We start from the raw sequence: 25,555 nt of genomic DNA, 5'->3' as shown, positions 1-25,555 counted from the left end.
TTGTAATGTACCAGTCCTTTCTACGTGGTGTTAAATAAATGTATCCTTTAAATTTAGGCTTCCCTGGTACCTTAGATGGTAAAGAATCTGCCTTCAATGCAGGAGACATAGGTTTGATTGCTGGTCATGCAGATCCCCTGGAGAAGAGAATGGCTACCCACTCCAGTATTCTTGCCATGGGCACAGGAGCTTGGCAGGCTAAAGCCCATAGAATTGTAGAGTCAGACATGACTGAGCAACTAAGCACCGGCAAGTCTTTTAACTTCAGCATCTTAGTGTTGAACAACTCTTAGTTACTGTGATTCAACTGATGTGACTCCCTCATCAGTTCAGTTCAGTCGCTCAGTCATGTACGACTCTTTGCGACCCCATGAACCGCAGCACGCCAGGCCTCCCTGTCCATCACCAACTCCCGGTGTCCACCCCAAACCCATGTCCATTGAGTCGGTGATGCCATCCAACCATCTCATCCTCTGTCGTCCCCTTCTCCTCCTGCCCTCAATCTTTCCCAGCGTCAGCGTCTTTTCAAATGAGTCAGCTCTTCGCATTAGGTGGCCAGTTTTCATGACAATTCAAATCCATTCTTCCAAGACTTATAATGACTTAAAGAAAAAAAAAAAGAAGACTCACCTCAACAGGCAAACGATAATGTGTCTTTACTCAGAAATCTTTTCATGACAAACACGTTATCTAGAGACTTTTTAAATTATCTAGGCTAATTCATTATTTTATTGCTAATTCTCTACAGTTTACTAAAGTTGTTGAACGATGTATCAACAAGGGAATTATGTTAAATGTGTGCACTGTTTTCCTTCCTACAAATTGTAGTTTGAAATGCTATTAAAAATGCTAGAAAACTTGGACAGTTCTCCACAGTGCTTTTGAAAATGAAAAAGCAAACCTAAGCCATTTTACATTTGTTGACATAATAATTTGGTGTTAACTAGCTTCCTAGCAGTCTCTTTCACATCTTTGTTCCTGAGGCTGTAGATCAGCAGGCTCAGCATGGGGATGACCACTGTGTAAAAGACAGAGGCCACCTTGACCATGAGCCATGAGCTTCTGGAGTTAGGAACACAATAGAGGAAAAGGATGCTCCCGTGGAAGATGGTGATGGCAGTCAGGTGGGAGGCACAGGTGGAGAAGGCTCTGTGGCGCCCCCCAGTCGAAGGCATCTTCAGAACAGTGATAAAAATGCAAACATAGGAGGTAAGAATAATCATCAGGCTGCTTACTTCATTAAACGTGGCAGAGACTAAAATGATCTCCTGGTTAATGTAGGGGTCAGAGCAGGAAACAGCAACAATGGCCGCATGCTCACAGACAAAGTTATTTATGATGTTATTTCCTCTAAAGGACAATTCGGATAAAAAGCAGGTAAGAGTCAGGGAGCAGACTGTACCCCAAGAGTGTGATGCACCCACCAGTAAGGAACAAAGCTTCTGGGACATCACAGCTGTGTAGAGAAGAGGGTTGCAAACAGCCACAAATCGGTCATACGCCATCGCTGCCAACAGGAATGTCTCTGTCACCACAAATGTGCAGGCAAGGAAGAACTGCATGAGGCATCCTGTGAGGGAGATGGTTCTGTCTTCCACAGTCAGGTTTTCTAGTAGCTTGGGGGTAACTACTGTTGAGGAACAGAGATCAGCAAAGGACAAGTGTCTGAGGAAGCAGTACACAGGGGTGTGGAGTTTGGGATTTACCTTGATAATCAGGATCATGCCCAGGTTCCCCAGCACAGTGACGGAGTAGATGGTTAAGAATAACAGGACAAGGGGTGTCTGGAGTTTGGGATATTCTGAGAAGCCCAAGAGAATGAAAGTGACTTCAGCACTCTGGTTTTCTTGGTTCCCGTGGACAAAATGTAAAAGTTGATTCAGAGACCTCTGAAGCAAAATTTGAATGAAAAGTCATGTTATTCGCTCAGTCTTGTCAGAGGTTTTTGCAACTCCATGGACTGTAGCCTGCCAGGTTCCTCTGTCCATGAGATTCTCTTGGATGGGTTGTCATGCCCTCCTCCAGGGGATCTTCCTGACCCAGGCATAGAATGAGAGTACTTATGGGAAAAAGAGTGCATTGGATTCTCTCTCTCTTTTTTTTTTTAATTAGCCTCTTTTCCTCCAAAATTCCTCTATTGTCTTTTTTTGACATTAAAATTCATTCTTTTCAAAGCTACTTCCTAAATTCTTACCGAAACCTGAAATGGCACTCAGTATAAAGGGAAGTTCATTCCACATAGAATTCTCTAAAAATTCTATATCTCATTAGGAGTTGAAATTAAACACTCTGTTACTTTCACTCAGGTTTTATAACTTTATACTCCAAGAACACATATAACCCTTCAAGATTTCCTCTACATGTATAACTATGCCATTCACATATTCCCCCACTCTTTTTCTTCAGTTGTTCGTTTACATTCCTAAACATGTGATTAATTTCTGATTCCCTGAACGTATGTTTCACTTTAACATACAAATCGTAGAGTACATATTCTCTAACTGAAAACACTTTTTCTGAAAGTCAGGATTTGTTCCCTATGTCTATGGTAACAAAGTTTGAATAGTCCAGCGTTGAAAAGGAAATCTTCACCAAGGATGAATACAATTTCTGATGCATACTTGTTCCTTCTTCCCCACACTCCTTCTCCACACCTGTAGCTTTTCACTCCACCTCCCACACTCTGTATTCATCAACAGGCTTGGGGCCAATGTTCCCAATCACCCATGTAGCCCCAGGAAGTGTCAGCCATGCTCAGCATATGAGCACAGGCACTGTGCAGAGTATTTATCTTCTTTTCTGTGCAATTACCCTGGAATAATTTTCCCATTGCAGACCCACTATGTACTCAGTCCTGTAACAGGCATTTTGGAAATTAGAAAATTATAAAATCTCAGCCTTAATCTGTTTCTTAGAGCATTATTCCAGGATATAATCCATATCAGCACAAACAACAACTTATACTTCTTGTTTATTATTAAAGTTTGTGTGTATAAAGGGAGTGAAAATATTGTGATTCAGAAAAACCAAAAATATTTCCCAGTGATGTAGCCTGGTGAACAATAATAAATGTGGTGAAAGATAAATAATCAAAGACTTCTAGTCAGCTAAACAGGTAACCTGGCAATTAGATTTATACACATGTTTGTTTGCCTCCTGCACAGATTAATGGAACATATTAGAAACATATTATTTTCCTTTTAAAGTGAAATAAAAATCAACTCACCTGAGTGTAGAAAAATTTGACTGGCTCATTTAACAAAGCTTCTAAGTTTAATGGATTCCAGGAAAATTTCTGCTGAGAAGTCAATTTTTTTAATATAGTAATAAGCCTGAAAAAATAAGAAACTAGAGTATATTGCAATGAATATTTCAGAAGAAAATGAATTTCTCTTATAATGTATTAAAAATATATTCAGACATGACAAAGAGCAAAGGAGACCAAAAAAGGTGAACCCTAACATCAAACTGTCACATATATGTGCCACCAAAACCCTAAGGAGGTTTACCTTAGAGAATCTTATTTAACTATTGCCTTGAGACCACAAATGGGGCAATTAGATGAAATAATGCCCTTGTAATACTTTGGTTGCATGTGCATTTTTTCCCAAAGTTTGGGGAAGAATTTCATCATGCACTCTAGTTCATTGATCTTTTAAAAATGTTGAACTAGACACTATATTTTTGTCTTTAAATACTTGCAAAATGCAGAAATATACTAAAGCAAAACCAGCTATTGGGTAACAATCCAAAGATTCTTAATTTTTGTTGAATTTCTGGTTGTCCCTCTGTATCTGTATCTGTGGGCTTCCCTCATAGCTAGTTGGTAAAGAATCCTCCTGCAATTCAGGAGACCCCAGTTCAATTCCTGGGTCAGGAAGATCCCCTGGAGAAGGGATAGGCTCCCCACTCCAGTATTCTTGGGCTTCCCTGGTGGCTCAGCTGGTAAAGAATCTGCCTGCAATGTGGGAGACCTGGGTTCCATCTCTGGGTTGGGAAGATTCCCTGGAGAAGGGAAAGGATACCCACTCCAGTATTCTGGCCTGAAGAAATGCAGGGACTGTATAGTCCATGGGGTCGCAAAGAGTCTGACACAACTGAGCAACTTTCACTTTCTCTGTATCTGAGGGACATATTGATGTGTTTGATATAAAACTTAAACAATATGAATCATATTATAGTGTTTTTTTAATCCTTTCTTTAACATTGTGTTGTGTTTCATTTTCTATAAAAATGATTGGTTTTCTTAAGATAATACAACTTGCATTACTATTACAAATATGAGCAAAATTTTTTTTATTCTTACATTTATTATGGAAATTCCATTCTATTTTTCAATTTGTAGTCTAGGTTTATGGGAAGTATAGTATATTTATTATTTAAGAAGCTGACATAGCTTAACATATAAACATCTCAACTCCAGTGACTTGATTTAATAGAACAGGGAGCAGCACTTTTTTCTGGAAAAAGCTGCGCAGTAAATACTTTAGCCTTTGTGGGCCACATCCTCTCAATTTCAGCTATGCACGTCTGCATCTTGCAGCCTGGATTCACCTGTAGACAATACATAAATCAATAGGCATGCCTCTCTTCCAATAAAATTTTATTTATAAAAGACAGTAGGACAGATTTGGTTTGCAGATCACACCTTGTCAACCTATGCAATAGAATGCATTTCTTGATTGTTCAAAGTCTCAAATTATCTCCAGATCAGTAGGCAGATGCCCTCTGAGTGACAATGCAGAGACTTAAGCTTGTTCTCAATTATGGCTTATGATAATGTGACTGGGTGCATGTGTGTGAAGTCACTTTAGTGGTGTCTGACTCTGTGCAGGGGTATGGACTGAAGCCTGCCAGGCTCCTCTGTCCATGGGATTCTCCAGGCAGAATTCTGGACTGGGATGCAGTGCTCTAGTCCAGGGAATCTTCCCAGCCCAGGGATCAAACCTGTCTCTCTTGGATTGGAAGTTGGGTTGTTTACCACTAGCGCCACCTGGGAAGTTCAACAATGGAATTGTTATGGTATAACTATAATATAGTGAGAGAAATAATAATTTGGTTTTAAAAATACTGCACTTTTCTGCATTGCTACTGTGCATAATATTTTTGTGTTTTGCTTATTTCTTTTTCATTAAGCTTTCGTCAAGCATATTAAGAGTGCTCTTCACACGTTGAGATACTTGAATAATGACCGAGATATTTCCTGATCAATAAAATCACAATAGGACTTTGAACTTTGAGTCAAACTATAGTGTTAAGGTAGAAGGAAGGGATAAGAAAGAAAAACAAAAGACATTTTAAGCAGAGAAGACAGTCTGAACCAAGGTAGGAGTTTGAATGTTCAAATTTTTTTTCAATTAGAAGTAGAGTTTATGCAGGGCAAACTTTGGGAGATGGTGAGGGACAGAGAAGCGTGGCATGCTGCAGTCCGTGGGGTTGCAGAGAGTCTTACATGACTGAACAACAGCAAAAAGTATGAGATAGGATCGGACGACCAGGGAATCTAAACTGTGTAAAGAACGCAATTGGGATCAGTAACGGTTGCTGAGTAGGGCTGAAATAGAGTTCCATGCCCACAGGACAAGGCTGTGGTAGTGAAGAGGCCGTGGCTGTAAAGCAGCGCCGACAGTGGGACTGAACCTGGTTCAGCTTCAATATTGTAATCGTGGCATTCAGTGTGGTTTCATCAGCAGTTGGTGTAAACAGAAAGAAGTAGCTCCCATTTTCATTTTGATTCAGAAACGAACATTATGTTCTCGACAACATCTCACTGCAGATTAGTGAATAATTCCCAGAAGCTAGCAATAATTATTCAGGCACCTAAAATGTAAAGTAATAAACAATGAGGTGTAATGTGGGAGCTAGAGCATCTGATAAACCAGTCAAAGGCCTGAAGACATCTGGAGCACAGAAGGAAAACAAAAAGAGACTCTTAACACTGTCTTCAAATATTTCACGGCTAAAATATGAAAGAAACACTGGCCCTTTTTATCTGTTTCCTGAGGACAGAAATTTAATTTTAAATGAATCCACTTCTAAAAGCAACAGGAAGCTAATTTCAGAACAACAACAATAAAAGAATTTTCTTTTTTCTCCAGTGTCAATAAACAGAATAGTGTGAATGACTCAGAGTCTCTGGGTTGCCCAGTTTCACTAAAAGTATATAAGAAGGGGCTCTAGAGACACAAACTTTAATGTAAACAAAAGCAAGGGGGAGACTCTTCAGGAAGCACGCAGACAAGATGTTAAACTCCACAATGTCTCTCTACATTTCCCATATTCTGTGACTGGTCCTCACATTGGCCTAGAGCTTTCATTAAGATCACTTTTTTTTTTTTTTTAATTTTAGAAATAGCTTTTATTTTTATTTATTTTTATCTTTTTTTTATTAGTTGGAGGCTAATCACTTCACAACATTGCAGTGGGTTTTGTCATACATTGACATGAATCAGCCATGGAGTTACATGTATTCCCCATCCCGATCCCCACTCCCACCTCCCTCTCCACCCGATTCCTCTGGGTCTTCCCAGCGCACCAGGCCCGAGCACTTGTCTCATGCATCCCACCTGGGCTGGTGATCTGTTTCACTATAGATAATATACATACTTGGTGTTCTCAAAATACTGTTTAAAATTATCTGTATAATTCTCAAAATCCATAATTTACACATCTGTAACAGGTTGATTTAACTACTCCACCTGATAAAATATCTATTGCTATAATTAAGTAGTACATTCTAACCACCTTAACACAGAAGGATTCAGTTCAATACAAACTTTATTAATCTTTTGTCTATAATGGAGGAGGGCCTTCCCTGGTGACTCAGATGGTTAAGAATCCTCCTGCAATGCAGGAGACCCAGGCTCAGTCCCTGGGTTGGGAATAGCGCCTGGAGGAGGGAATGGCAACTCACTCCAGTATTTTTGCCTGGAGAATTCCCATGGACAGAGGAGCTTGTCCATGGGGTCACAAAGAGCTGGACACGACTGAGTGGCTGAGCATGGCACATACCTGAGGAGGTCATTCCTATAAGTGTAGTGGGCAAAGCATACTTTAAAAAAGTAAGAAAGTTAATTCAAAATAGCCTCCTAAATTCAGTACTACATGTAAATATGTAGTTTTAGATAGATCCCTGGGGGCTCAGATGGTGAAGATTTGACCTGCAGTGCAGGAGACCTGGCTTCTATCCCCGGATTAGGAAGATTCCCCTGGAGAAGGGAATGGCTGCTCACTCCAGTATCCTTGCCTGGAGAATTCCATGATGGAGGAGACTGGTGGGCTATAGCCCATGGGGTCATGAAGAGTCAGACACGACAGAGCCACTAACACCTGCACTTTCCTCCCCCAGGTATGTGTGTGTAGATGCCTCTGAGAACGGCGAGTGTGAAGGCAGGCCATCACGGGCACCCTGGTGTCCAGGGTCCCTCACTGTGCTCACAGGCAGTTTTATTTATCTTTCTTTGATCTAGCCTGGGCCTCCAGTCTGCCACATATTTCAGAAAAGATTCAAGAATTAAAGTAAATCTGATCATCTCACTCCAGTATTATTTCTTATTACACAAGAGATTATTTTTTCCTCTTAAATTTATATACAGTTTAAATACTAGTTTGACATAATGGGAAGGAGATGTTGGTTTTATTTTCCCCCAACATTCCCAGTTTGACCCTACATTATCTATTTGTGGTCTCATTCTCAGCAAAATTACATAGCAGCTGGCAGAATGTTTTCATAGGATCAAAGAGTATAAAGTGCTAATCGCTCAGCCGTGGTTGACTCTTTGCAACCCTGTGGGCTGTAACCCAGCAGGCTCCTCTGCGCCTGGAATTCTCCCGGTAAGAATACTGGAGTGGGTTGTCATTCCTTTCTCCAGGGTATCTTCCTGATCCAGGAATCGAACACAGAATCTCTCACTTTCTAGACGGATCCTTTACCTTCTGAGCCACAAGCAGCATAAAATCCCTCTGCAAATTAGTAGCAGAGAGTATGAATTAGTCTTTCCCTAACAAGTGATGCTCTAGCATGTCCACTAGATGGCAGGGTGACACCGTAATTTAAATCAAGGCACCAATAATGTGCATTGATTGCTTTAGAGAAAGTAGCAGAAACTGATAGAAAGCAAGATGTTCGTGGTTTAAATATAACTTTGAAAACATTTTATTCTGTGAAGAAAAACTGTGACCTGCGTCGACCGACAGAGGATGCTGAGGCCACCAAGCCATCGGCACGCCTCCTGCACCCCCACCTCCCGCTCAGACCTGAGCCCGGAGGAGCTCTGGATGGGGTCAGAGCTGCACCCTGAGGACACAGGAGAGAAAAGAGCAGGGTACCGGCCCTGAGCAGTTAAGGTGCAGCTCACAGGGATGATATCAAGGAGCCAGACTGTTCCCCCTTCCCAGGCGCAGAGAAGCCCTAAGTTCATTAACACGAGCTCCCTGGTTTTCTTTGATTTACAGTAATTTTCTGATGGTCTGACTACCTGGATTTTGCTGCAAAATGCATGTACATTCTGACTCCTCCCTTCCCTCTTCAGAGCAGTTTCTTTGAACTGAGATGTTGTCTCCCAGGTTTGCACTGTGCATAGTCTCTCAGTGGAGTTTGACTCTATTGTGACCTCATGGGCTGAGCCCACCCGGCTCCTCTGTCCATGGGATTCTCCAGACAAGAATATTGGAGCGGGAAGCCATTTCCTCCTCCAGGAGATCTTCCTGACCTAGGGATTGATCCTGTCTCCTGCACAACAGGTGAATTCTTTACTGTCTGAGCCACCGGGGAAGCCCCGTAATTTCTAGGTTTCAGTAAATAGAATAAAAAATAATTATCACTATTTAGGTTGTGTTTTTTTTTTTTTCTTTTTTTGTCAGTTGGTAATTTCATTTCTCTTTCAGGAATAAGGAAACAAGTGTTCAAAGATGGTAATTTACTTGATCACATTCAAGTATCCACTCACCTTTGATTTTTATCTTTGCTTTTTCACTTTTCAGTTTTGAACTAGCAGCGATGTATTGTCTCTTGGTCACTTACAGAATCACATATTTTGGTTAATGAAGAGAGTTAACACTTCATTTCAATTAATTGTATAAGAAGCTAATACACAAAAATGTGGTTAACAATATGTACAGATATTAGTAAAAATATTAAAATCCTTACAGCAACAAATACAATTAATATACATGGTTTCTGTGAATCCACAGTTCCACGTCTCCCAGATTCAACCAACTGCAATTACATAGTACTGTATTTAATACTGAAAAAATGTGTGTATAAGTGGACCCGTTCAGTCCAAACCTGTGTTGTTCACTGGATTGTATCCTCTGCTAGCCCATTGCCTTCTCGAGATTAGGACAGGGAGAGTTATTCATCTCAAGTCTAAAGCAGGCGCTCTTTAATAATGAATGTTTTATGGCATCTTCTATGATCCACCCCACCAAGTTGGTTCTCAATAAGATTGAATAAATCATTGTAATAGTCTTATTTGACACAATTTACTATTTGTGTTCATAACTCTGTAAGGTTGTGAATAAGAATTGATAAAATTTTTCTTAGCTTTAAAGCAGGCTTACTATAAATGAAGAGGAGTTATAACAAAGTAATGGCAAAGTAATGTCTCTGCTTTTCAATATGCGGTCAAGGTTGGTCATAAGTTTTCTTCCAAGGAGTAAGCATCTTTTAATTTCATGGCTGCAATCACCATCTGCAGTGACTTTGGAGCCCCAAAAAATAAAGTCTGTCACTGTTTCCACTGTTTCTCCATCTACTTGCCATGAAGTGATGGGACAGGTGCCATAATCTTAGTTTTCTGAATGTTGAGTTTTAAGCCAACATTTTCACTCTCCTCTTTCACTTTCAACAAGAGGCTCTTTAGTTCTTTTTTGATTTCTGCCATAACGGTGGTGGTCATCTGCATATCTGAGGTTATTGATATTTCTCCTGGCAATCTTGATTCCAGCTTGTGCTTCTTCCAGTCCAGCGTTTCTCATGATGTACTCTGCATATAAGTTAAATAAGCAGGGTGACAATATACAGCCTTGACATACTCCTTTCTTTATTTGGAAGACTCTGCTGTTCCGTGTCCAGTTCTAACTGTTGCTTCCTGACCTGCATACAGATTTCTCAAGAGGCAAGTTAGGTGGACTGGTATTCCCATCTCTCAAAATTTTCCACATTTTGTGGTGATCCACACAGTCAAACGCTTTGACTTAGTCAATAAAGCAGAAATAGATGTTTTTCTGGAACTCTCTTGCTTTTTCAATGATTCAAAGGATAATCTCTGGTTCTTCTGCCTTTTCTAAAACCAGTTTGAACATCTGGAAGTTCACAGTTCACGTACCGTTGAAACCTGGCTTGGAGAATTTTGAGTGTTACTTTACTAGCTTGTTAGATGAGTGCAATTGTGTGGTAGCTTGAGCATTCTTTGGCATTGCCTTTCTTTGGGATTAGAATGAAAACTGAGCTTTTCCAGTCCTGTGGCCACTGCTGAGTTTTCCACATTTGCTGGCATATTGAGTGTAGCACTTTCAGAGCATTATCTTTCAGGATTTGAAATAGCTCCACTGGAATTCCATCACCTCCACTAGCTTTGTTCCTAGTGATGCTTTCTAAGGCCCACTTGACTTCACATTCCAGGACGTCTGGCTCTAGGTGAGTGATCACACCATCGTGATTATCTGGGTCATGAAGATCTTTTTTGTACAGTTCTTCTGTGTATTCTTGTCACCTCTTCTTAATGTCTTCTGCTTCTGTTAGGTCCCTACCATTTCTGTCCTTTATTGAGCCCATCTTTGCATGAAATGTTCCCTTGCTATCTCTAATTTTCTTGAAGAGATCTCATTCCCATTCTATTGTTTTCCTCTGTTTATTTTCATTGGTCACTGAGGAAGGCTTTCCTATCTCTCCTTGCTATTCTGTGGAAAGCTGCATTCAAATAGGTATATCTTTCCTTTTCTCCTTTGCTTTTCGCTTCCCTTCTTTTCACAGCTATTTGTAAGGTCTCCTCAGACAGCCCTTTTGCTTGTTTGCATTTCTTTTCCACGGGGATGGTCTTGATCCCTGTCTCCTATACAATGTCACAAACCTCCGTCCATAGTTCAACAGGCACTCCGTCTATCAGATCTAGTCCCGTGAATCTCTTTGTCACTCCAGTGTATGATCATAAGGGATTTGATTTAGGTAGTACCTGAATGGTGTAGTGGTTTATCCTCCTTTATTCAATTTAAGTCTGAAGTTGGCAATAAGGTGCTCATGATCTGAGCTATGAGGGAAGCCCACTTTTCATTGGGGAGACTGGAATGCAAAAGTCAAAAGTCAAGATATACCTGGAGTAATAGGCAAATTTGGCCTTGGAGTACAAAATCCTTGGGTTTCAAATCCTAAAAGATGATGCTGTGGAAGTGCCGCACTCAACATGCCAGCAAATTCGGAAAACTCCCCAGTGGCCACAGGACTGGAAAAGGTCAGTTTTCATTCAAATCACAAAGAAAGGCAATGCCATAGCATGCTCAAACTGCCACACAGTTACTAGGAAATGGCAACCCACTCCAGTACTCTTGCCTGGAAAATTCCATGGACTGAGGAGCCTGGTGGGCTATAGTCCATGGGGTCGCAAAGAGTCGGACATGACTGAGCGACTTCACTTTCACTTTGACACACTAGCAAAGTAATGTTCAAAATTCTCCAAGCCAGGTTTCCACAGTACATCAACCGTGAACTTCCAGATGTTCAAGCTGGATTTAGAAAGGGCAGAAGAGCCAACGATCTAATTCCCAGTATCTGTTGGATCATAGAAAAAGGAAGAGAATTCCAGAAAAATATCTATTTCTGCTTTATTGATTACGCCAACACCTTTGACTGTGTAGATCACAACAAACTGTAGAAAATTCTTCAAGAGATGGAACTACCAGACAAAGTTTTCTGCCTCCAGAGAAATCTGTATGCAGGTCAAGAAGCAACAGTTAGAATGGGTTGGAACCAGTTAGACTGGTTCCAAATTGGAAAAGGAGTATGTTAAGGCTGTATGCTATCTCCCTGCTTATTTAACTTATATGCAGAATACATCATGAGAAATGCTGGGCTGGATGAAGCATAGGCTGGAATCAAGATTGCCAGGAGAAATATCAATAACCTCAGATATGCAGATGACACCACCCTTATGGCAGAAAGTAAAAAAGAACTAAAGAGTCTCTTGATGAATGTGAAAGAGGGGAGTGAAAAAGCTGGCTTAGGACAACACTCTGAACACTAAGCTCATGGCATCTGGTCCCATCACTTCATGGCAAATAGATGGGGAAACAGTGGACACTGAGAGACCTTAATTTTGGGGGCTTTAAAATCACTGCAAATGGTGACTCAGCCATGAAATTAAAAGATGTTTGCTCCTTGAAAGAAAAGCTGTGACCAACCTAGACAGCATATTAAAAAGCAGAGACATTACTTTGCCAACAAAGGTCCATCTAGTCAAATTTATGGTTTTTCCAGTGGTCATGTATGGATGTGAGAATTGGACTACAAAGAAAACTGAGCACCTAAGAATTGATGCTTTTGAACTGGAGAGTCCCTTTGACTGCAAGGAGATCCAACCAGTCCATCCTAAAGGAAATCAGTCCTGAATATTCTTTGGAAGGGCTGATGCTGAAACTGAAACTGCAATAGTTTGGCCACCTGATGCAAAGAATTGACTTATTGGAAAAGACCCTGATGCTGGAAAATATTGAGGGCAGGAGGAGAAGGGGATGGCAGAGGGTGAGGTGGTTGGGTGGCATCACCGACTCTATGCACATGAATTTGAGTAAGCTCCAGGGTTTGGTGACGGACAGGGTGGTCTAGTGTGCTGCAGTCCGTGGTGTCCCAAAGAGTCAGACATGACTGAGCTACTGAAGTGAACTGAACCGAAGATTAAATTGCAAGGTTGAAAAAAGGGATAGGCGACCTGCTTGGTGGTCCAGTGGTTAGGAATCCACCTTTAGTGCAGGGGGCACGGGTTCAGTCCCTAGTTGGGAGCTAAGATCCCACATGTGGAGGAGCAACTGAGACCCCACGCTGCATTGAGGCATCCAGGTAGAGTAATGAGAGATCCCTGTGCCACAGCTAAGACCCGATACAGCCAAATTAACTAATTAATTTAAAATAACAGGAGAAACAAACATTGTGTGATTCTATTTACATGAAAGATAAGAAGCAGGTTCCCAGAGGCAGAGTATATTACAGGATATCAGTTAGAGGGATAGGGGGCTGAGGAGTTATCATTAATGGGTGCAAAGTTTCTGTGTGGAGTGATGAAAATGTTTTGGAAATATGTAGTGGTGGTACAATATTTTAAATGTAATTAATGCCACTGTTTTGCACTTAAAGTTGTTGAAGTTTCATTTTTTAAAATGTTAATACATTTGAAGAATATGGTCTCTGGAGCCTGAATAAAATGCTGTCAAAGAGAAAATAGTCTCAAAATGTTACTGAGAAATAAGACAAACATGAACAATCACAAAAAGGCTTGGTATTATCTTCCATTACAGGGATGAGGTGTATAAGAGAGATGTTTGGGTGACTTGTTGACAGAAAAATCAACAGTGAAGGACACTGAGGAGTAAAGAATAGATTGTGGTAACTTTTCAAAGAGGTTTTATTATTAATAGACTTTAGAAGATGCATGCTGCAATAGCCAGCATCCTCCACAAACTGTCAATTGCGGCAGCATCAATGCTTTCCTTTTCCCTGCAACTCAGAGTTTCCTTTTCTTTCCTCACCTCTTCTTTCTGAGGTGTGGGTATTATGAGCTTTCTTTCCAGGTCATTAGAGTTTTGCTCACAATTGTCACCATATTAAAGTAGAAGCTGATTTGTGCTTAGTTTCCATATACACATAGGGAAAATATGGCTTGGTCGATATAATTATTTTTAGGTCTTTGAATAATGTTCCAAAAGTTCAGCTTCACTTTGGTCAGATTATCCCAAAGGGAATTTCCAGACTCACAGAGATACTGCAATAAGTGTCTGCAAGTTAAATATCTCCCAGGTAAAGTTTTTTAGAAATCAGATAGGAACCTTGTGTTGTCTTTGTTTTTATGTTCACCATAGAATATAATAAAAGTGTTATTTAAAGAGAAATAAAGAATAGTTGCCAACATAAATGCTGATGGTGCCCCATTTTATTCTCTTAAATATTAAAATAAAACTGGGAAAAGCCTCTTGAATTTGCTTAAGAAAAAAGCTGGACACCTTACCTTAGAGAGCAGGTAAGTTCTATTTTCAGATTTCTTCAAAATTACTTGTATAATGAGACATATTACTACATAGTCATAAAATTTACTGGTTGACTTAAGGTGAACTACTGTGAAATACTACATGTACCTTAGATTTAAGCCAAATATATGGTGAGTTGGACATGAGTTGACTTTTCTTTAATCAACCCACAATTAATTACTATTGCTTGATCAATATGATTTTAGAATTAATTATCTAAATATAATTTAATGATCATTTGCCCTCTGGTTAATGTTTGTAAGAAAACTTTAGCCACATTTACATACAGTCAATATTTGAAACTATTGCTCTACCTACCTGGTAACATAGAGCATCTCTTTCATGGTTATATATTTTTATACAACCCATGTGTGATAACTTACCCTTCCTATGTCAGTTGCATAAAGTAATAAACAGTAACAGTAATAAACATTTTTTCATAACTTGGGGAATATTAAAGGGAAACAAGTAAAGCAGAAAGTCGGTGACTTATATTTCAGTTAAGGACACAGAACATCTGTCAAGGAAAACCTCAAGAAGAACTGCTGCTGCTAAGTCACTTCAGTCGTGTCCGACTCTGTGACCCCATAGACGGCAGCCCACCAGACTCCCCCGTCCCTGGGATTCTCCAGGCAAGAACAGTGGAGTGGGCTGCCATTTCCTTCTCCAGTGCATGAAAGTGAAAAGTGAAAGTGAAGTCGCTCAGTCGTGTCCGACTCTTTGCGACCCCCTGGACTGTAGCCCACCAGGCTTCTCCGTCCGTGGGATTTCCCAGGCAAGAGTCCTGGAGTGCACAGAGTATGTTAAATCACTCTGCTCTTACTTTCTATTAATTGCCTGGATGTGCCATATTTGTAGCTTGAGTTTCTCATTCCTGTATTAACACCACTTATTCTATTGCATTTCAACCAAGACAGAGCTATTTATTAAAATAGGAAGTTAATGAAGTTGATCTGAATAATTATTCAGAATAAATGAAACAGTGGTGAATGGAGCATGCTCAGATTTAGTTCTGCACATTTTGGAAACCACCCAGGCTGGAGACAACCAGGGTTTTAGGGCAAGTGACTGAGTTTGAATATATAAGACTACTCTTAAGGGTCTAGTCTCCACAGTAAGCCAAGGGAGTGAAAAACGGAGAAAGGTTACAGGGGTGGGTTTATGTGAACTTCAAATGATTTTTGCTAATAGACAGAATGCTAGGAAAAATTAGAAGAACATTCCTAAGTTGATCTTTCCAAGTCTCTATCTTTCTGAAGTAAATATGATTATAAGATTCTGTGCTTTTATATCTCAAAACAATTATCTTGATAATGACATAATTAAAATTAAGTTTCATTTCATTCTATCAAATATTGAAATAAAATTATTTCTTTGACAAATACATACTGAACACTTAAAGTATAGAGTGAGGATATAATGAGAAAACTAATATAATTAATAATTTAATTCATGATGAGACAAAGTGCACTACAATTGATTAAATGAGGAATGTATTGTATAACCTAATACATCAAATCCTTCATAATTCATCATTTTATTATCCAGTCACAATCTTATCATAGGAGAACTGGGTAACTAACTTACTAAATGAGAATTTCAGTGAAGTCTCCTAGGTGATTTTAGTCTTATTTCCACCTTGTACAACTTTTGGCACATAGTAGTTGATAACTAATTAATAATGAGTTTTATTTTCCTTTCTTTAGAGGTTAAACAAGTAAGGTGGCTCAGAGTATACATAATCTGTTCCAAAGCTAAACATTCACTATTCAACATAGATCTGAATGGCATGAATTTTGTTTTGTTTCATTTTTAATTTTGTTCATTTCAGGGAGAAAATGAGGCACTGGCCCTAACTCTCACCAAGATAAGATTTTTTAGAGAGATAAACTAAAGTATTTAATAGTATCTGACAATAATCAGATAAAAATATGAAGCAAGGTAATTAGTTCTAAGAACCATAAGACTTAGAATATTTGGGCAACCATGGCGTGGTGGGCTGTCGTTAGTGAAAGCGACCTGGAAGTAGCTAGAGTTTAATACACTGTGATAGTATTGAACAAATATTGATTTGAACTGCTCGTCCAGCGTCACTACTTCATGGAATCATTAGAGATTTCAGAGAACACTTAAGTATGAACCATAGATGATATAGATTTCCATATACCTGGATTGGATTAAACGAACTTAAATAGCAGTCTCTAACGGATCCAAGTTAAAGGAGAGCTCAAGGAGTTGTGCTTCTTTCTGAGACTGGATCAGTTAATCTTATAAGAGGTAAGAGAGACAATAACCTGGAGAGGAGTTGTAAATTTACTCTGATTTGTTTGGAAAACATTAACCATCAACATCCAGCTGCTGACTCCTCAAAATTTCTGTCAGAACCATGGACAAAAAGTTCAGGTCCAGCAGAGATCCTTAAAGATACAGTTTAACTCCCATTGCTCACTGATGCCTAAACCGAAATACAAAACAGGGATGTAGCATACTCAAGTCAACAAGCTAGAAAATAGTACAATGAGATGAGGGAGAAAATACTTTGCTTCATTTTAAAGAATATCTTCTGTTAAGATGATATAATACTTATTTTTTTAAATGTGAAAATGCTGTGATACTTTTACACATGAGTCATACTTTTTTATTTCTATAGAAATAATTGAAAATAGGAGAAATGCTTTCAAGTTGTTCAGGAATGCAGGCTATAGTTTTTGAGTCATGCATTATACAGTTTTTATATTTTAAAAAGTAAATTAGTTTTTAGGAATTTTTCACATATTTCCCTGTCTTCCTAACAGAGTAGATTGAGTGCATTTACATGATTGCTATTTTAAAAATAATTTTCAATTTTGCCTGAAATATTCAAATATTGGTAAGACAAAATAACCTGCATTTTAAAAGCATTTGTTTATTTTCTTGATAATTCATAATCATTTCATTGATTTTCCACTTTTAGTGCAAACACACTCATCAAAATGGCATTTACATTGTCTTTTTCAAATATAATTTGGTCTGTTATCTAATAAAGAGTCTCACAGAGGCAGAATTTTAGACAAATAGTAAGCGGAAAAAAGGCTGAGAAAATGTAAGTTAACTGATCATGCAGCAAGTCAAGTATTATATAAAGAATAATCTGTGATTGAATATTTAACTTGCAGTGTTTCCCACCAAATCAGAAGAAGAATAAAATTTAGGGGAGAAATCAGAATAGAGAATTACATGCTTTTAAATTATTGGGAATGATTAAAAGCCTAAAGCATAATTGTTAGTGCTGGTTGAAGGAGATGGCTTATTTGACCACTACAAATATCCCCTCTTCACTATTCAGTATGATACCTATTTAAATGTCATCTTGTGGGCCTTGATGGTAACTCTCATACCCCGGATAGATTTGCAGTTTTCCTCTTCCAAACCCCACTTTATGTACACAGATTTGAATGGCAATTTCTCTGAAAATGAAAAAGAAGGAGAGGAGCATTACAGATTTGAAAATAAATTGTGAATAGATTGGCTCTGAAGTTTGGAGTAAATGAAATAAAATATTTTAAATACTAAAGTCCTATGTATTATATAGTTGAAGTAGGGAATTTTGGTGTGACTTAGTGGGATGATTAATTCTCAGTAGTTTCTCCTAGTCTATGCTTCTTGAACTTCTGCCAATAGAAAGCTATTGGTTTGTTCAAAGGTGTGATGGTTATAAACACATTATTAGCACTGGTCTTACATTACTTTATAGCAGTGGCTAGGAGGAGAGGAGGTAAAAATAACAGAAATTAAAGAGAGAAAAGCCAGCCTGAGATACTAAGACGTGTGATGTAGGAACAGAAAGAAACAAACATTTTCAAGATGACTGATTATTAGGAAGAGTTGAAGAGTTTGAGTACATCAATTAGAAAGAAGCAAATTTATGCAAATGAATAAGACACTGTGTGAAACCAAAACTCAAGTGAAACCTACTATTATCCTAAAATGCCTTCAGTTCAGTTCAGTCACTGAGCCGTGTCTGACTCTTTGAGACCCCATGAATTGCAACATGCCAGGCCTCCCTGTCCATCACCAGCTCCCAGAGTTTACTCAAACCAATGTCCATTGAGTCGATAATGCCATCCAACCATCTCATCCTCTGTCGTCCCCTTCTCTTCCGGCCCTCAATCATTCCCAGCATCAGGGTCGCTTCAGATGAGTCAGCTCTCTGCATCAGGTGGCCAAAGGATTGGAGTTTCAGCTTCAAAATCAGTCTTTCCAATGAACACCCAGACTGATCTCCTTTAGGATGGACTGGTTGTATCTCCTTGCAGTCCAAGGGACTCTCAAGAGTCTTCTCCAACACCACAGTTCAAAAGCATCAATTCTTCGGCACTCAGCTTTCTTTATAGTCCAACTCTCACATCCACACATGACTACTGGAAAAACAATAGCTTTGACTAGGGAGAATTTTGTTGGCAAAGTAATGTCTCTGCTTTTTAATATGCTGTCTAGGTTGGTCATAACTTTCGTTCCAAGGAGTAAGCGTCTTTAAATTTCATGGCTACAATCACCATCCGCAGTGATTTTGGAGCCCAGAAAAATAAAGTCAGCCACTGTTTCCACTATTTCCACATCTATTTCCCATGAAGTGATGGTGCCAGATGTCATGATCTTAGTTTTCTGAATGTTGAGCTTTAAGCCAACTTTTTCACTCTCCTCTTTCACTTTCATCAAGAAGCTCTTGAGTTCTTCTTCACTTCACTTCACTTCTTGAGTTCTTCTTCTTCACCACCATAAGGGTGGTGTCATCTGCATATCTGAGGTTATTGATATTTCTCCAGGCAATCTTAATTCCAACTTGTGCTTCCTCCAGCCCAGCGTTTCTCATGATGTACTCTGCATATAAGTTAAATAAGCAGGGTGACAATATACAGCCTTGACGTACTCCTTTTCCTATTTAGAGCCAGTCTGTTGTTCCATGTCCAGTTCTAACTCTTGCTTCCTGACCTGTATACAGGTTTCTCAAGAGGCAGGTCAGGTGGTCTGGTATTCCCATCTCTTTCAGAATTTTCCACAGTTTATTGTGATCCACACAGTCAAAGGCTTTGGCATAGTCAATAAAGCAGAAATAGATGTTTTTCTGGAACTCTCTTGCTTTTCCAATGATCCAGTGGATGTTGGCAATTTGATCTCTTGTTCCTCTGCCTTTTCTAAAACCAGCTTGAACATCTGGAAGTTCACGGTTCACATATTGCTGAAGCCCGGCTTGGAGAATTTTAAGTATTACTTCACTAGCGTGTGAAATCAGTGCAATTGTGCGGTAGTTTGAGCATTCTTTGCCTTCCTGAATGTCTAAAACAAATATTTTTAAAGTTTGAGGTGATACCTTTTGAAAAAATAGAGGTAATTATACTTTGCTTGTTATCCTTTTGTTTGACTATAAAATATCATATCCTATCTGTAATTAGGCACAATTATAAATTAATCATATCTGTAAATTAGGCACAACAGATATATAACTGATTTTGGCCATGTATGTATACCTCATGATTCCAAATTGGTTGATTTTTTTTTCTATTTATCACATTTCCACCTAGGACAGATGGAAGGAAATTTTTCACATATAACATTATCCACGTACAAGTGTGTTTGTATTTTCTGTCAAAGTTTCGTTTCTATGTCTATTTTCTCAATAACAAATGGTGAAAATAGGAAACGGATGACTGCTTTTTTTCTACAGTACCATTTCTTGAATTCTACCAGGGCATAATATCCAGTTATGTTTGTTAATACATGCTAACAGAATGGTTGCATAAATATGCTACATTCTACAGTGTTAGTTTTTAAATCAGGTATCAAAGTTGCTTATCAGGAGTTAACATTTTCCAGAAAGGGACAAAAAGAATGCAAGGAAAGCCTTTCAAAATAAAAATCAAATCTTTTTCTTCAAGTTTTGAACGCTTTCCGTTATAAAATGCCTATGACAAGGAATAATATACATCATCGTATTTACATATTTATAAAGATTGATAACTATTTAATTCCAGGTATCTACAAACTGCTCTGAGTCATGGAAAATAGGAATAACCTTACAGAATTTATTCTCCTAGGACTTTCTCAGAAAAAGGAAATTGAAATTCTCTGTTTTTTACTGTTCTTACTTTGTTACACTGCAATTCTGATTGGAAACCTACTTGTCACGATCTCTATCACCTCCAGTCAACTTATGAAGCAGCCCATGTATTTCTTTCTGTTACCTCTCCCTCTCAGACCTTTGTTACACCTCCACTGTGACCCCCAAGTTGATCACTGACTTGCTGGCAGCAAAGAAGGCCATTTCCTACAACGGCTGCATGACCCAGCTCTTCACCATGCACTTCTTCGGGGGCATCGAGGTCTTCCTCCTCACGGGGATGGCCTATGACCGCTATGTCGCCATCTGCAAGCCTCTGCGCTGCACTCTGATCATGACCAGACAGAAGTGCGCTGCCATGATCGCTGCTTGCTGCGCTGGGGGGTTCCTGCATTCCTTTGGCCAGTTTCTCCTGGCCATCCTTCTACCCTACTGTGGGCCCAACGAAATAGATCATTACTTCTGCGATGTGTATCCTCTGCTGAAACTGGCCTGCACTGACACCACCAGAATCGGTCTCCTTGTCGTCGCCAATTCGGGCCTGATGGGCCTGGTGACTTTCGTGGTCTTGTTGATGTCTTACGCTGTGATCTTATACACGGTCAGGTCCTACTCTGTAGAGAATCGCGGCAAAGCTCTCTCCACCTGCAGTTCCCACATCACTGTGGTGGTCCTCTTTTTCGCTCCTTTATTCTTCATTTACATTCGACCAGCAACTACTTTACCAGAAGACAAAGTGTTCGCTCTTTTTTATACCATCCTTGCTCCCATGCTTAATCCTCTAATCTACACGCTGAGAAACTTGGAGATGAAGAATGCCGTAAAGAAACTCTGGTGCCATATCGCAGTAAGAGAGGAAATGAACTAAGATACCTCTGATTCCCACTGCTGAACTTGTTGAATATATGAATTTTCTACAATGAAGACTTTAAAATGTATAATGCTTGCCTTATATGCTTTTTTGTTTCATTTTGTTTTAGCAATATATAGGTTTAACTACGAGCAAAAGCTTGCAACTCCCTGGATTTATCCAGATTCTCTGATGTGCTCTCTTCTAGTTTTCTTGTTTTCTTATTTATATCTCCTCTTCCCCTCTGATCTTTTGACTGTGTAATCAATTTAGATATTTAGCATATCTAAATATAAATTTAGATATCAAAGGCATCATGTAATACAAATCCACACTGAGAACCCATAGAGTCCATTCTTGTATGTGACTTTATTCAATACAGCCAATTCCGGGTAGCAATGATTTAGAAGATAATTCCAACATTTTACTTGCATCATTTAAAGAATATTTTAAAAGACCAAATTTTGGACCTGCAACTATATTTCTTAAAAATATAGCTTTCTACTCTGATAATTTTGTAGCAGTGGCGATCTGGAGCTTCTCATATGTCCAACACCAGTACTCTTACCTAAGCCCCACATCAATCTCTTTTCTTTTGTTCAAAGGAACTGTCCCTCCCAACTCTGTCCATGTAAATGTGAACTGCAACTCTGGCTAATTCTAGCACCTGATAGTGTATATTTGTTATGGGCATGTGTTCTGGACCCAGAATTGCTTACTAACCATGAGGATTGGGACATATGCTCAACAGATCATCCATCAAGTGATAATAATAGCCCAACACACAGTCTTGTGAGGATATGTGCCAGACTGAAACACTGCTTGGTCACACAGTCAGTGCTGAATACGAATGAGCTGTTTTATTGCCCAATCTCCTGTTATGCATCAGAAAGGTAACCATTCTGATAATAACTTTCCTTGGGAGCAGTGAGGGTGTGAGAATGGGGCTCATGTTAAATCATGCTCTTATTACTAGGCTTCCCTGGTGGCTCAGATGGTAAAGAATCCACCTGCAATGTGGTGGATCTGGGTTCAATCCCTGGGTTGGGAAGATCCCTTGGAGGTGCGCATGACAATCTCTTCCAGTATTCTTCCCTGGAGAATCCCCATGGAGAGAGGTACCCGGCAGGCTGCAGTCCAGGGGTCCCAAAGAGCAGGACACGACTGAGTGACTAAGCAGAGCGCAGCGTGCAGTGGGCACCTATTACTGGGGAAATTGTTTTTTTCTTAGAGTGGGCAAGTGGAGAATATCACTTAAAGTCAATGGGCACATCTTTGGCACTGTTCAAGTTAATGGCAGTTTTTCCAGTAGTCATCCTGGAGCTCCTTTGCCCAATGTCAGAAATGACTAGGAGCAAGATCAGGCCACTAGAAACTGATTAGGAATGGGTAGAGTCTCAAAATTCTTTAAAAAACTTTGTGGATGTGATGTACTTGCATGAGAATTTGTTTTCAAGCTGTAGAGAGAGCCATGTTAGATAAAAAGGAGTTTCAATGTTGAGGATTCTTAAAATGGGTTCACAATATAAACAAGAAAAATAGCATAGTTATATGACTCAGTTTAAAATGCCCAACAAATAAACCTAAAAATAGTATGTGCTAGAAATTCTTATAAAAAGATCCTAACATATTTGCTTATTGTTTTAAACCTAATTCTTGACGGCTATCTGAGAACTCCTGGATAGGGCATGCACAGTATACACGTCAGAGAACATAACAGAGCAGGAAAGTTAAAGATCACTTTCTGGTGTGAAATAAGCAGGGTCTTTAATAAGAAGACCAGCCAACCCTCAAAGTTTCGCCTGCTTCAGAAGCCCTATCCTCCAACCAACCAGATTTGTATTATTGAAAAATAAAACTTCAAAAATTAACACAAATGTTTCTGTTTTATTTTTATTCTTGGAATAAAAGTTGTGACTGTGGATTATTAAAAAACTTGGAGACTGCAGCAACATGGATGGACCAAGAAATCTAAGTAAAATAAGTCAGACAGAGAAAAACAAATACATGCAATCACTTATATGTGGATTCTAAAAAAAAAAAAAAATTACACAGATAGACTTATTTACAAAATAGAAAAATACACAGACACAGAAAACAAACTTATGGTTACCAAAAGAAAAGGGGAGGGGAGGGATAAATTGGCAATTTGGGATTAACAGATAGAGACTACCAAATATAAAATAGATAAACAACAATGATCTATTGTATAGCACAGGAAACTATACTCAATATCTTGTAATAACCTATAATGAAAAGTAATCTGAGATGGAAAATACACATACATATGAACATACATATATATGAACTGAATCACATGACTATATACCCAAAACCAACACACCACTGTAAATAAACTATAGTTTAATAAGATAAACAAGCAAACCCTGCATTGTCAATATCAACCATTAACCAGGGAATTATGATTTAGCTCCTTCACTTTTGCACTGTAATCTCCTCCCTTCTTAGGTTCTCAAGAGCATCAGCCATACTTCTCTCTTCAGATGGATCATTAATAGCACATATAATATCAAGAAAGCACAGTGAGATTCTTTGTAATTTAGTGAGTGACCCTACTAGTTCTTGCATTCAGGTTATTATCTACCTTTCATTATTTTTGGCTAAGACATTTTACAACTCAAAATAGAGAAGTTGATTCTCACAAAATAATATCAATATCAACAATGCCTGGACGTAGAAATTCAAATTGTGTCAGGTGAAATGCAATTAATGATAGCCCGTTGGATATTTGACTATTTTGCATCAACTTATAAATTCATTTTAGCACCCCTTACTGATGGTAAATATGTGGTGAACTGTTGCCTGAACTGATTTTAACATCTTATTGGTTTCTACATTAAATATTAATAATAAATTCAATAGAATCTTTGAAATGTCCATTCATCATTTGCATAAAAATTCAATTATATTCTCTTTTAAACTGTATCCTTTGACAAATGGTAAACTTTAAAGAAACTATAGAAATAGATCCATTCACAGACACCCACTGACTGTTTAAAAAAATTCAATGGTACATTAAAAGATCTTAGAAGCTTTCAGACAAACAATAAAGATTAAGTAAATATCTTAAAGGATTAATTCAGTTGTATGATTTCAACTTTTCAACAAATATAAATACTACATTTTCAGGTAAAAAATGGATGAGAAAATACAATTGTCTTATGGAATTACATAAAGTAAAATTCAAGAGGCAACTAAGGAATAAATATCTGTATAACATAAAAATGTCCAAGATTTACACTTGACTAAAACTTCTATAGATTGAAAAGAAATGACCCACAACTTCCTATTTGTTTATTTAAAATATACTATTTGTAATTATACACTTGCTTATTTTCTTGTTTGTTTCATTGCCTGTCTCTTTCATTAGTCTCCAGCCTCACTGAGGACAAAGGCTGTTTTGTTCACCACTAAATACATTCTCTAGGGCTTCCCTGGTGGTCTATGGTAAAGAACCCACCTGCCAATGCAGGAGATGTGAGTTTGATCACAGGGTCAAGATGTTCCCCTGGAGAAGGAAACGGAAACCCACTCCAATATTCTTGCTGGAAAATTCCATGGACAGAGGAGTCTGGCAAGCTACATTCTGTGGATTTGCAAAAGAGTGGGACATCACTTAGCGACTAAACAACAACAAATGCATTCTCCATAGTAAGTTTTGTCCAAGTCAGACCTTTTAGAATTAGGAGATAGTAAATATTTTTATACGAATAAATTTATGAGACCATTTTATTTTTGTTACAATTCTTTTTAAAATATGTTTTCTGCAATATACATATGGAGAATTCAATCAGGAAAAAGCATATCTTTTTAGAAAGGAGTTTGCCTTACAAACTTATATGTAAGTTTGCCTTATAAATTGGGAAATTGTCTGTGCATCTGCAAGACAGCCCATGGGGGCATGTGAGTTTCCACCCCCCCCCCACCCCCGCCCCACAAATAAAAGCATAGGGGTAAAGCATAGAAGTCTTTTCCAGGCATCAGCCAGAAATTATAATTCCCTAACAAGCTTTTTTTTTTTTTTTTCTCCCCAGGAAAATTTAAGTCTTAAGTCCTGGGTCTACTCTCTGAACTTTTAATTCTAGCTGTAGGGTTCTCAGTATTTCCCATGGTAGCCGACTTCAGTCTCCCTCAGCTGATTGTGCCCTGTCCTGACAAACGAGCTTTATATACTCCACGTCCATAGTCATTATACACTCCATCTCCTCATAGTCTCCATGTCCATGTCTGATCTCAGTGGTTTGGATGTTGATGCAATAGGGAAATGTAATTAAGAACTTTGGCATATTTATTTATTAGGGAGAAATTGAGAAATTGAAGCTATGATTTACATCTTTGGCGAAGTATACTGATGG

General features: G+C 38.7%; 1 protein-coding gene and 1 pseudogene across 1 annotated transcript; one reads left to right on the top strand and one right to left on the bottom strand.

Moving 5' to 3' along the window:
* Nucleotides 1–911: 911 nt before the first annotated feature.
* LOC133063794 (olfactory receptor 5D13-like) lies at nt 912–8,420 on the bottom strand. Its single transcript, XM_061153632.1, has 2 exons — nt 8,181–8,420; nt 912–1,889 (listed from the first exon to the last, which is right to left on the bottom strand). Exons 1-2 carry the CDS (start codon nt 8,418–8,420, stop codon nt 912–914), a joined length of 1,218 nt encoding a protein of 405 aa, XP_061009615.1.
* Nucleotides 8,421–20,266: 11,846 nt separating this feature from the next.
* On the top strand, nt 20,267–21,197 carry LOC133063736 (olfactory receptor 4P4-like; annotated as a pseudogene).
* Nucleotides 21,198–25,555: the final 4,358 nt, after the last annotated feature.

This window comes from Dama dama, chromosome 1 (assembly GCF_033118175.1).
Source record: "Dama dama isolate Ldn47 chromosome 1, ASM3311817v1, whole genome shotgun sequence".
NCBI classification, from domain to species: domain Eukaryota; kingdom Metazoa; phylum Chordata; class Mammalia; order Artiodactyla; family Cervidae; genus Dama; species Dama dama.
Note: the sequence above shows the minus strand (reverse complement) of the source record. Positions and strands in the feature narration are given on the sequence as shown.

Bases quoted from the DNA above. Each gene is read 5' to 3' on its own strand.
- LOC133063794 (XM_061153632.1), bottom strand. From the start codon at position 8,420: ATGAACTTAGGGCTTCTCTGCGCCTGGGAAGGGGGAACAGTCTGGCTC. The intron at 1,890-8,180 runs GTCACAGTTTTT...ATTTTGCTTCAG, and splicing joins TCCTCTGTCGGTCGACGCAG to AGGTCTCTGAATCAACTTTT.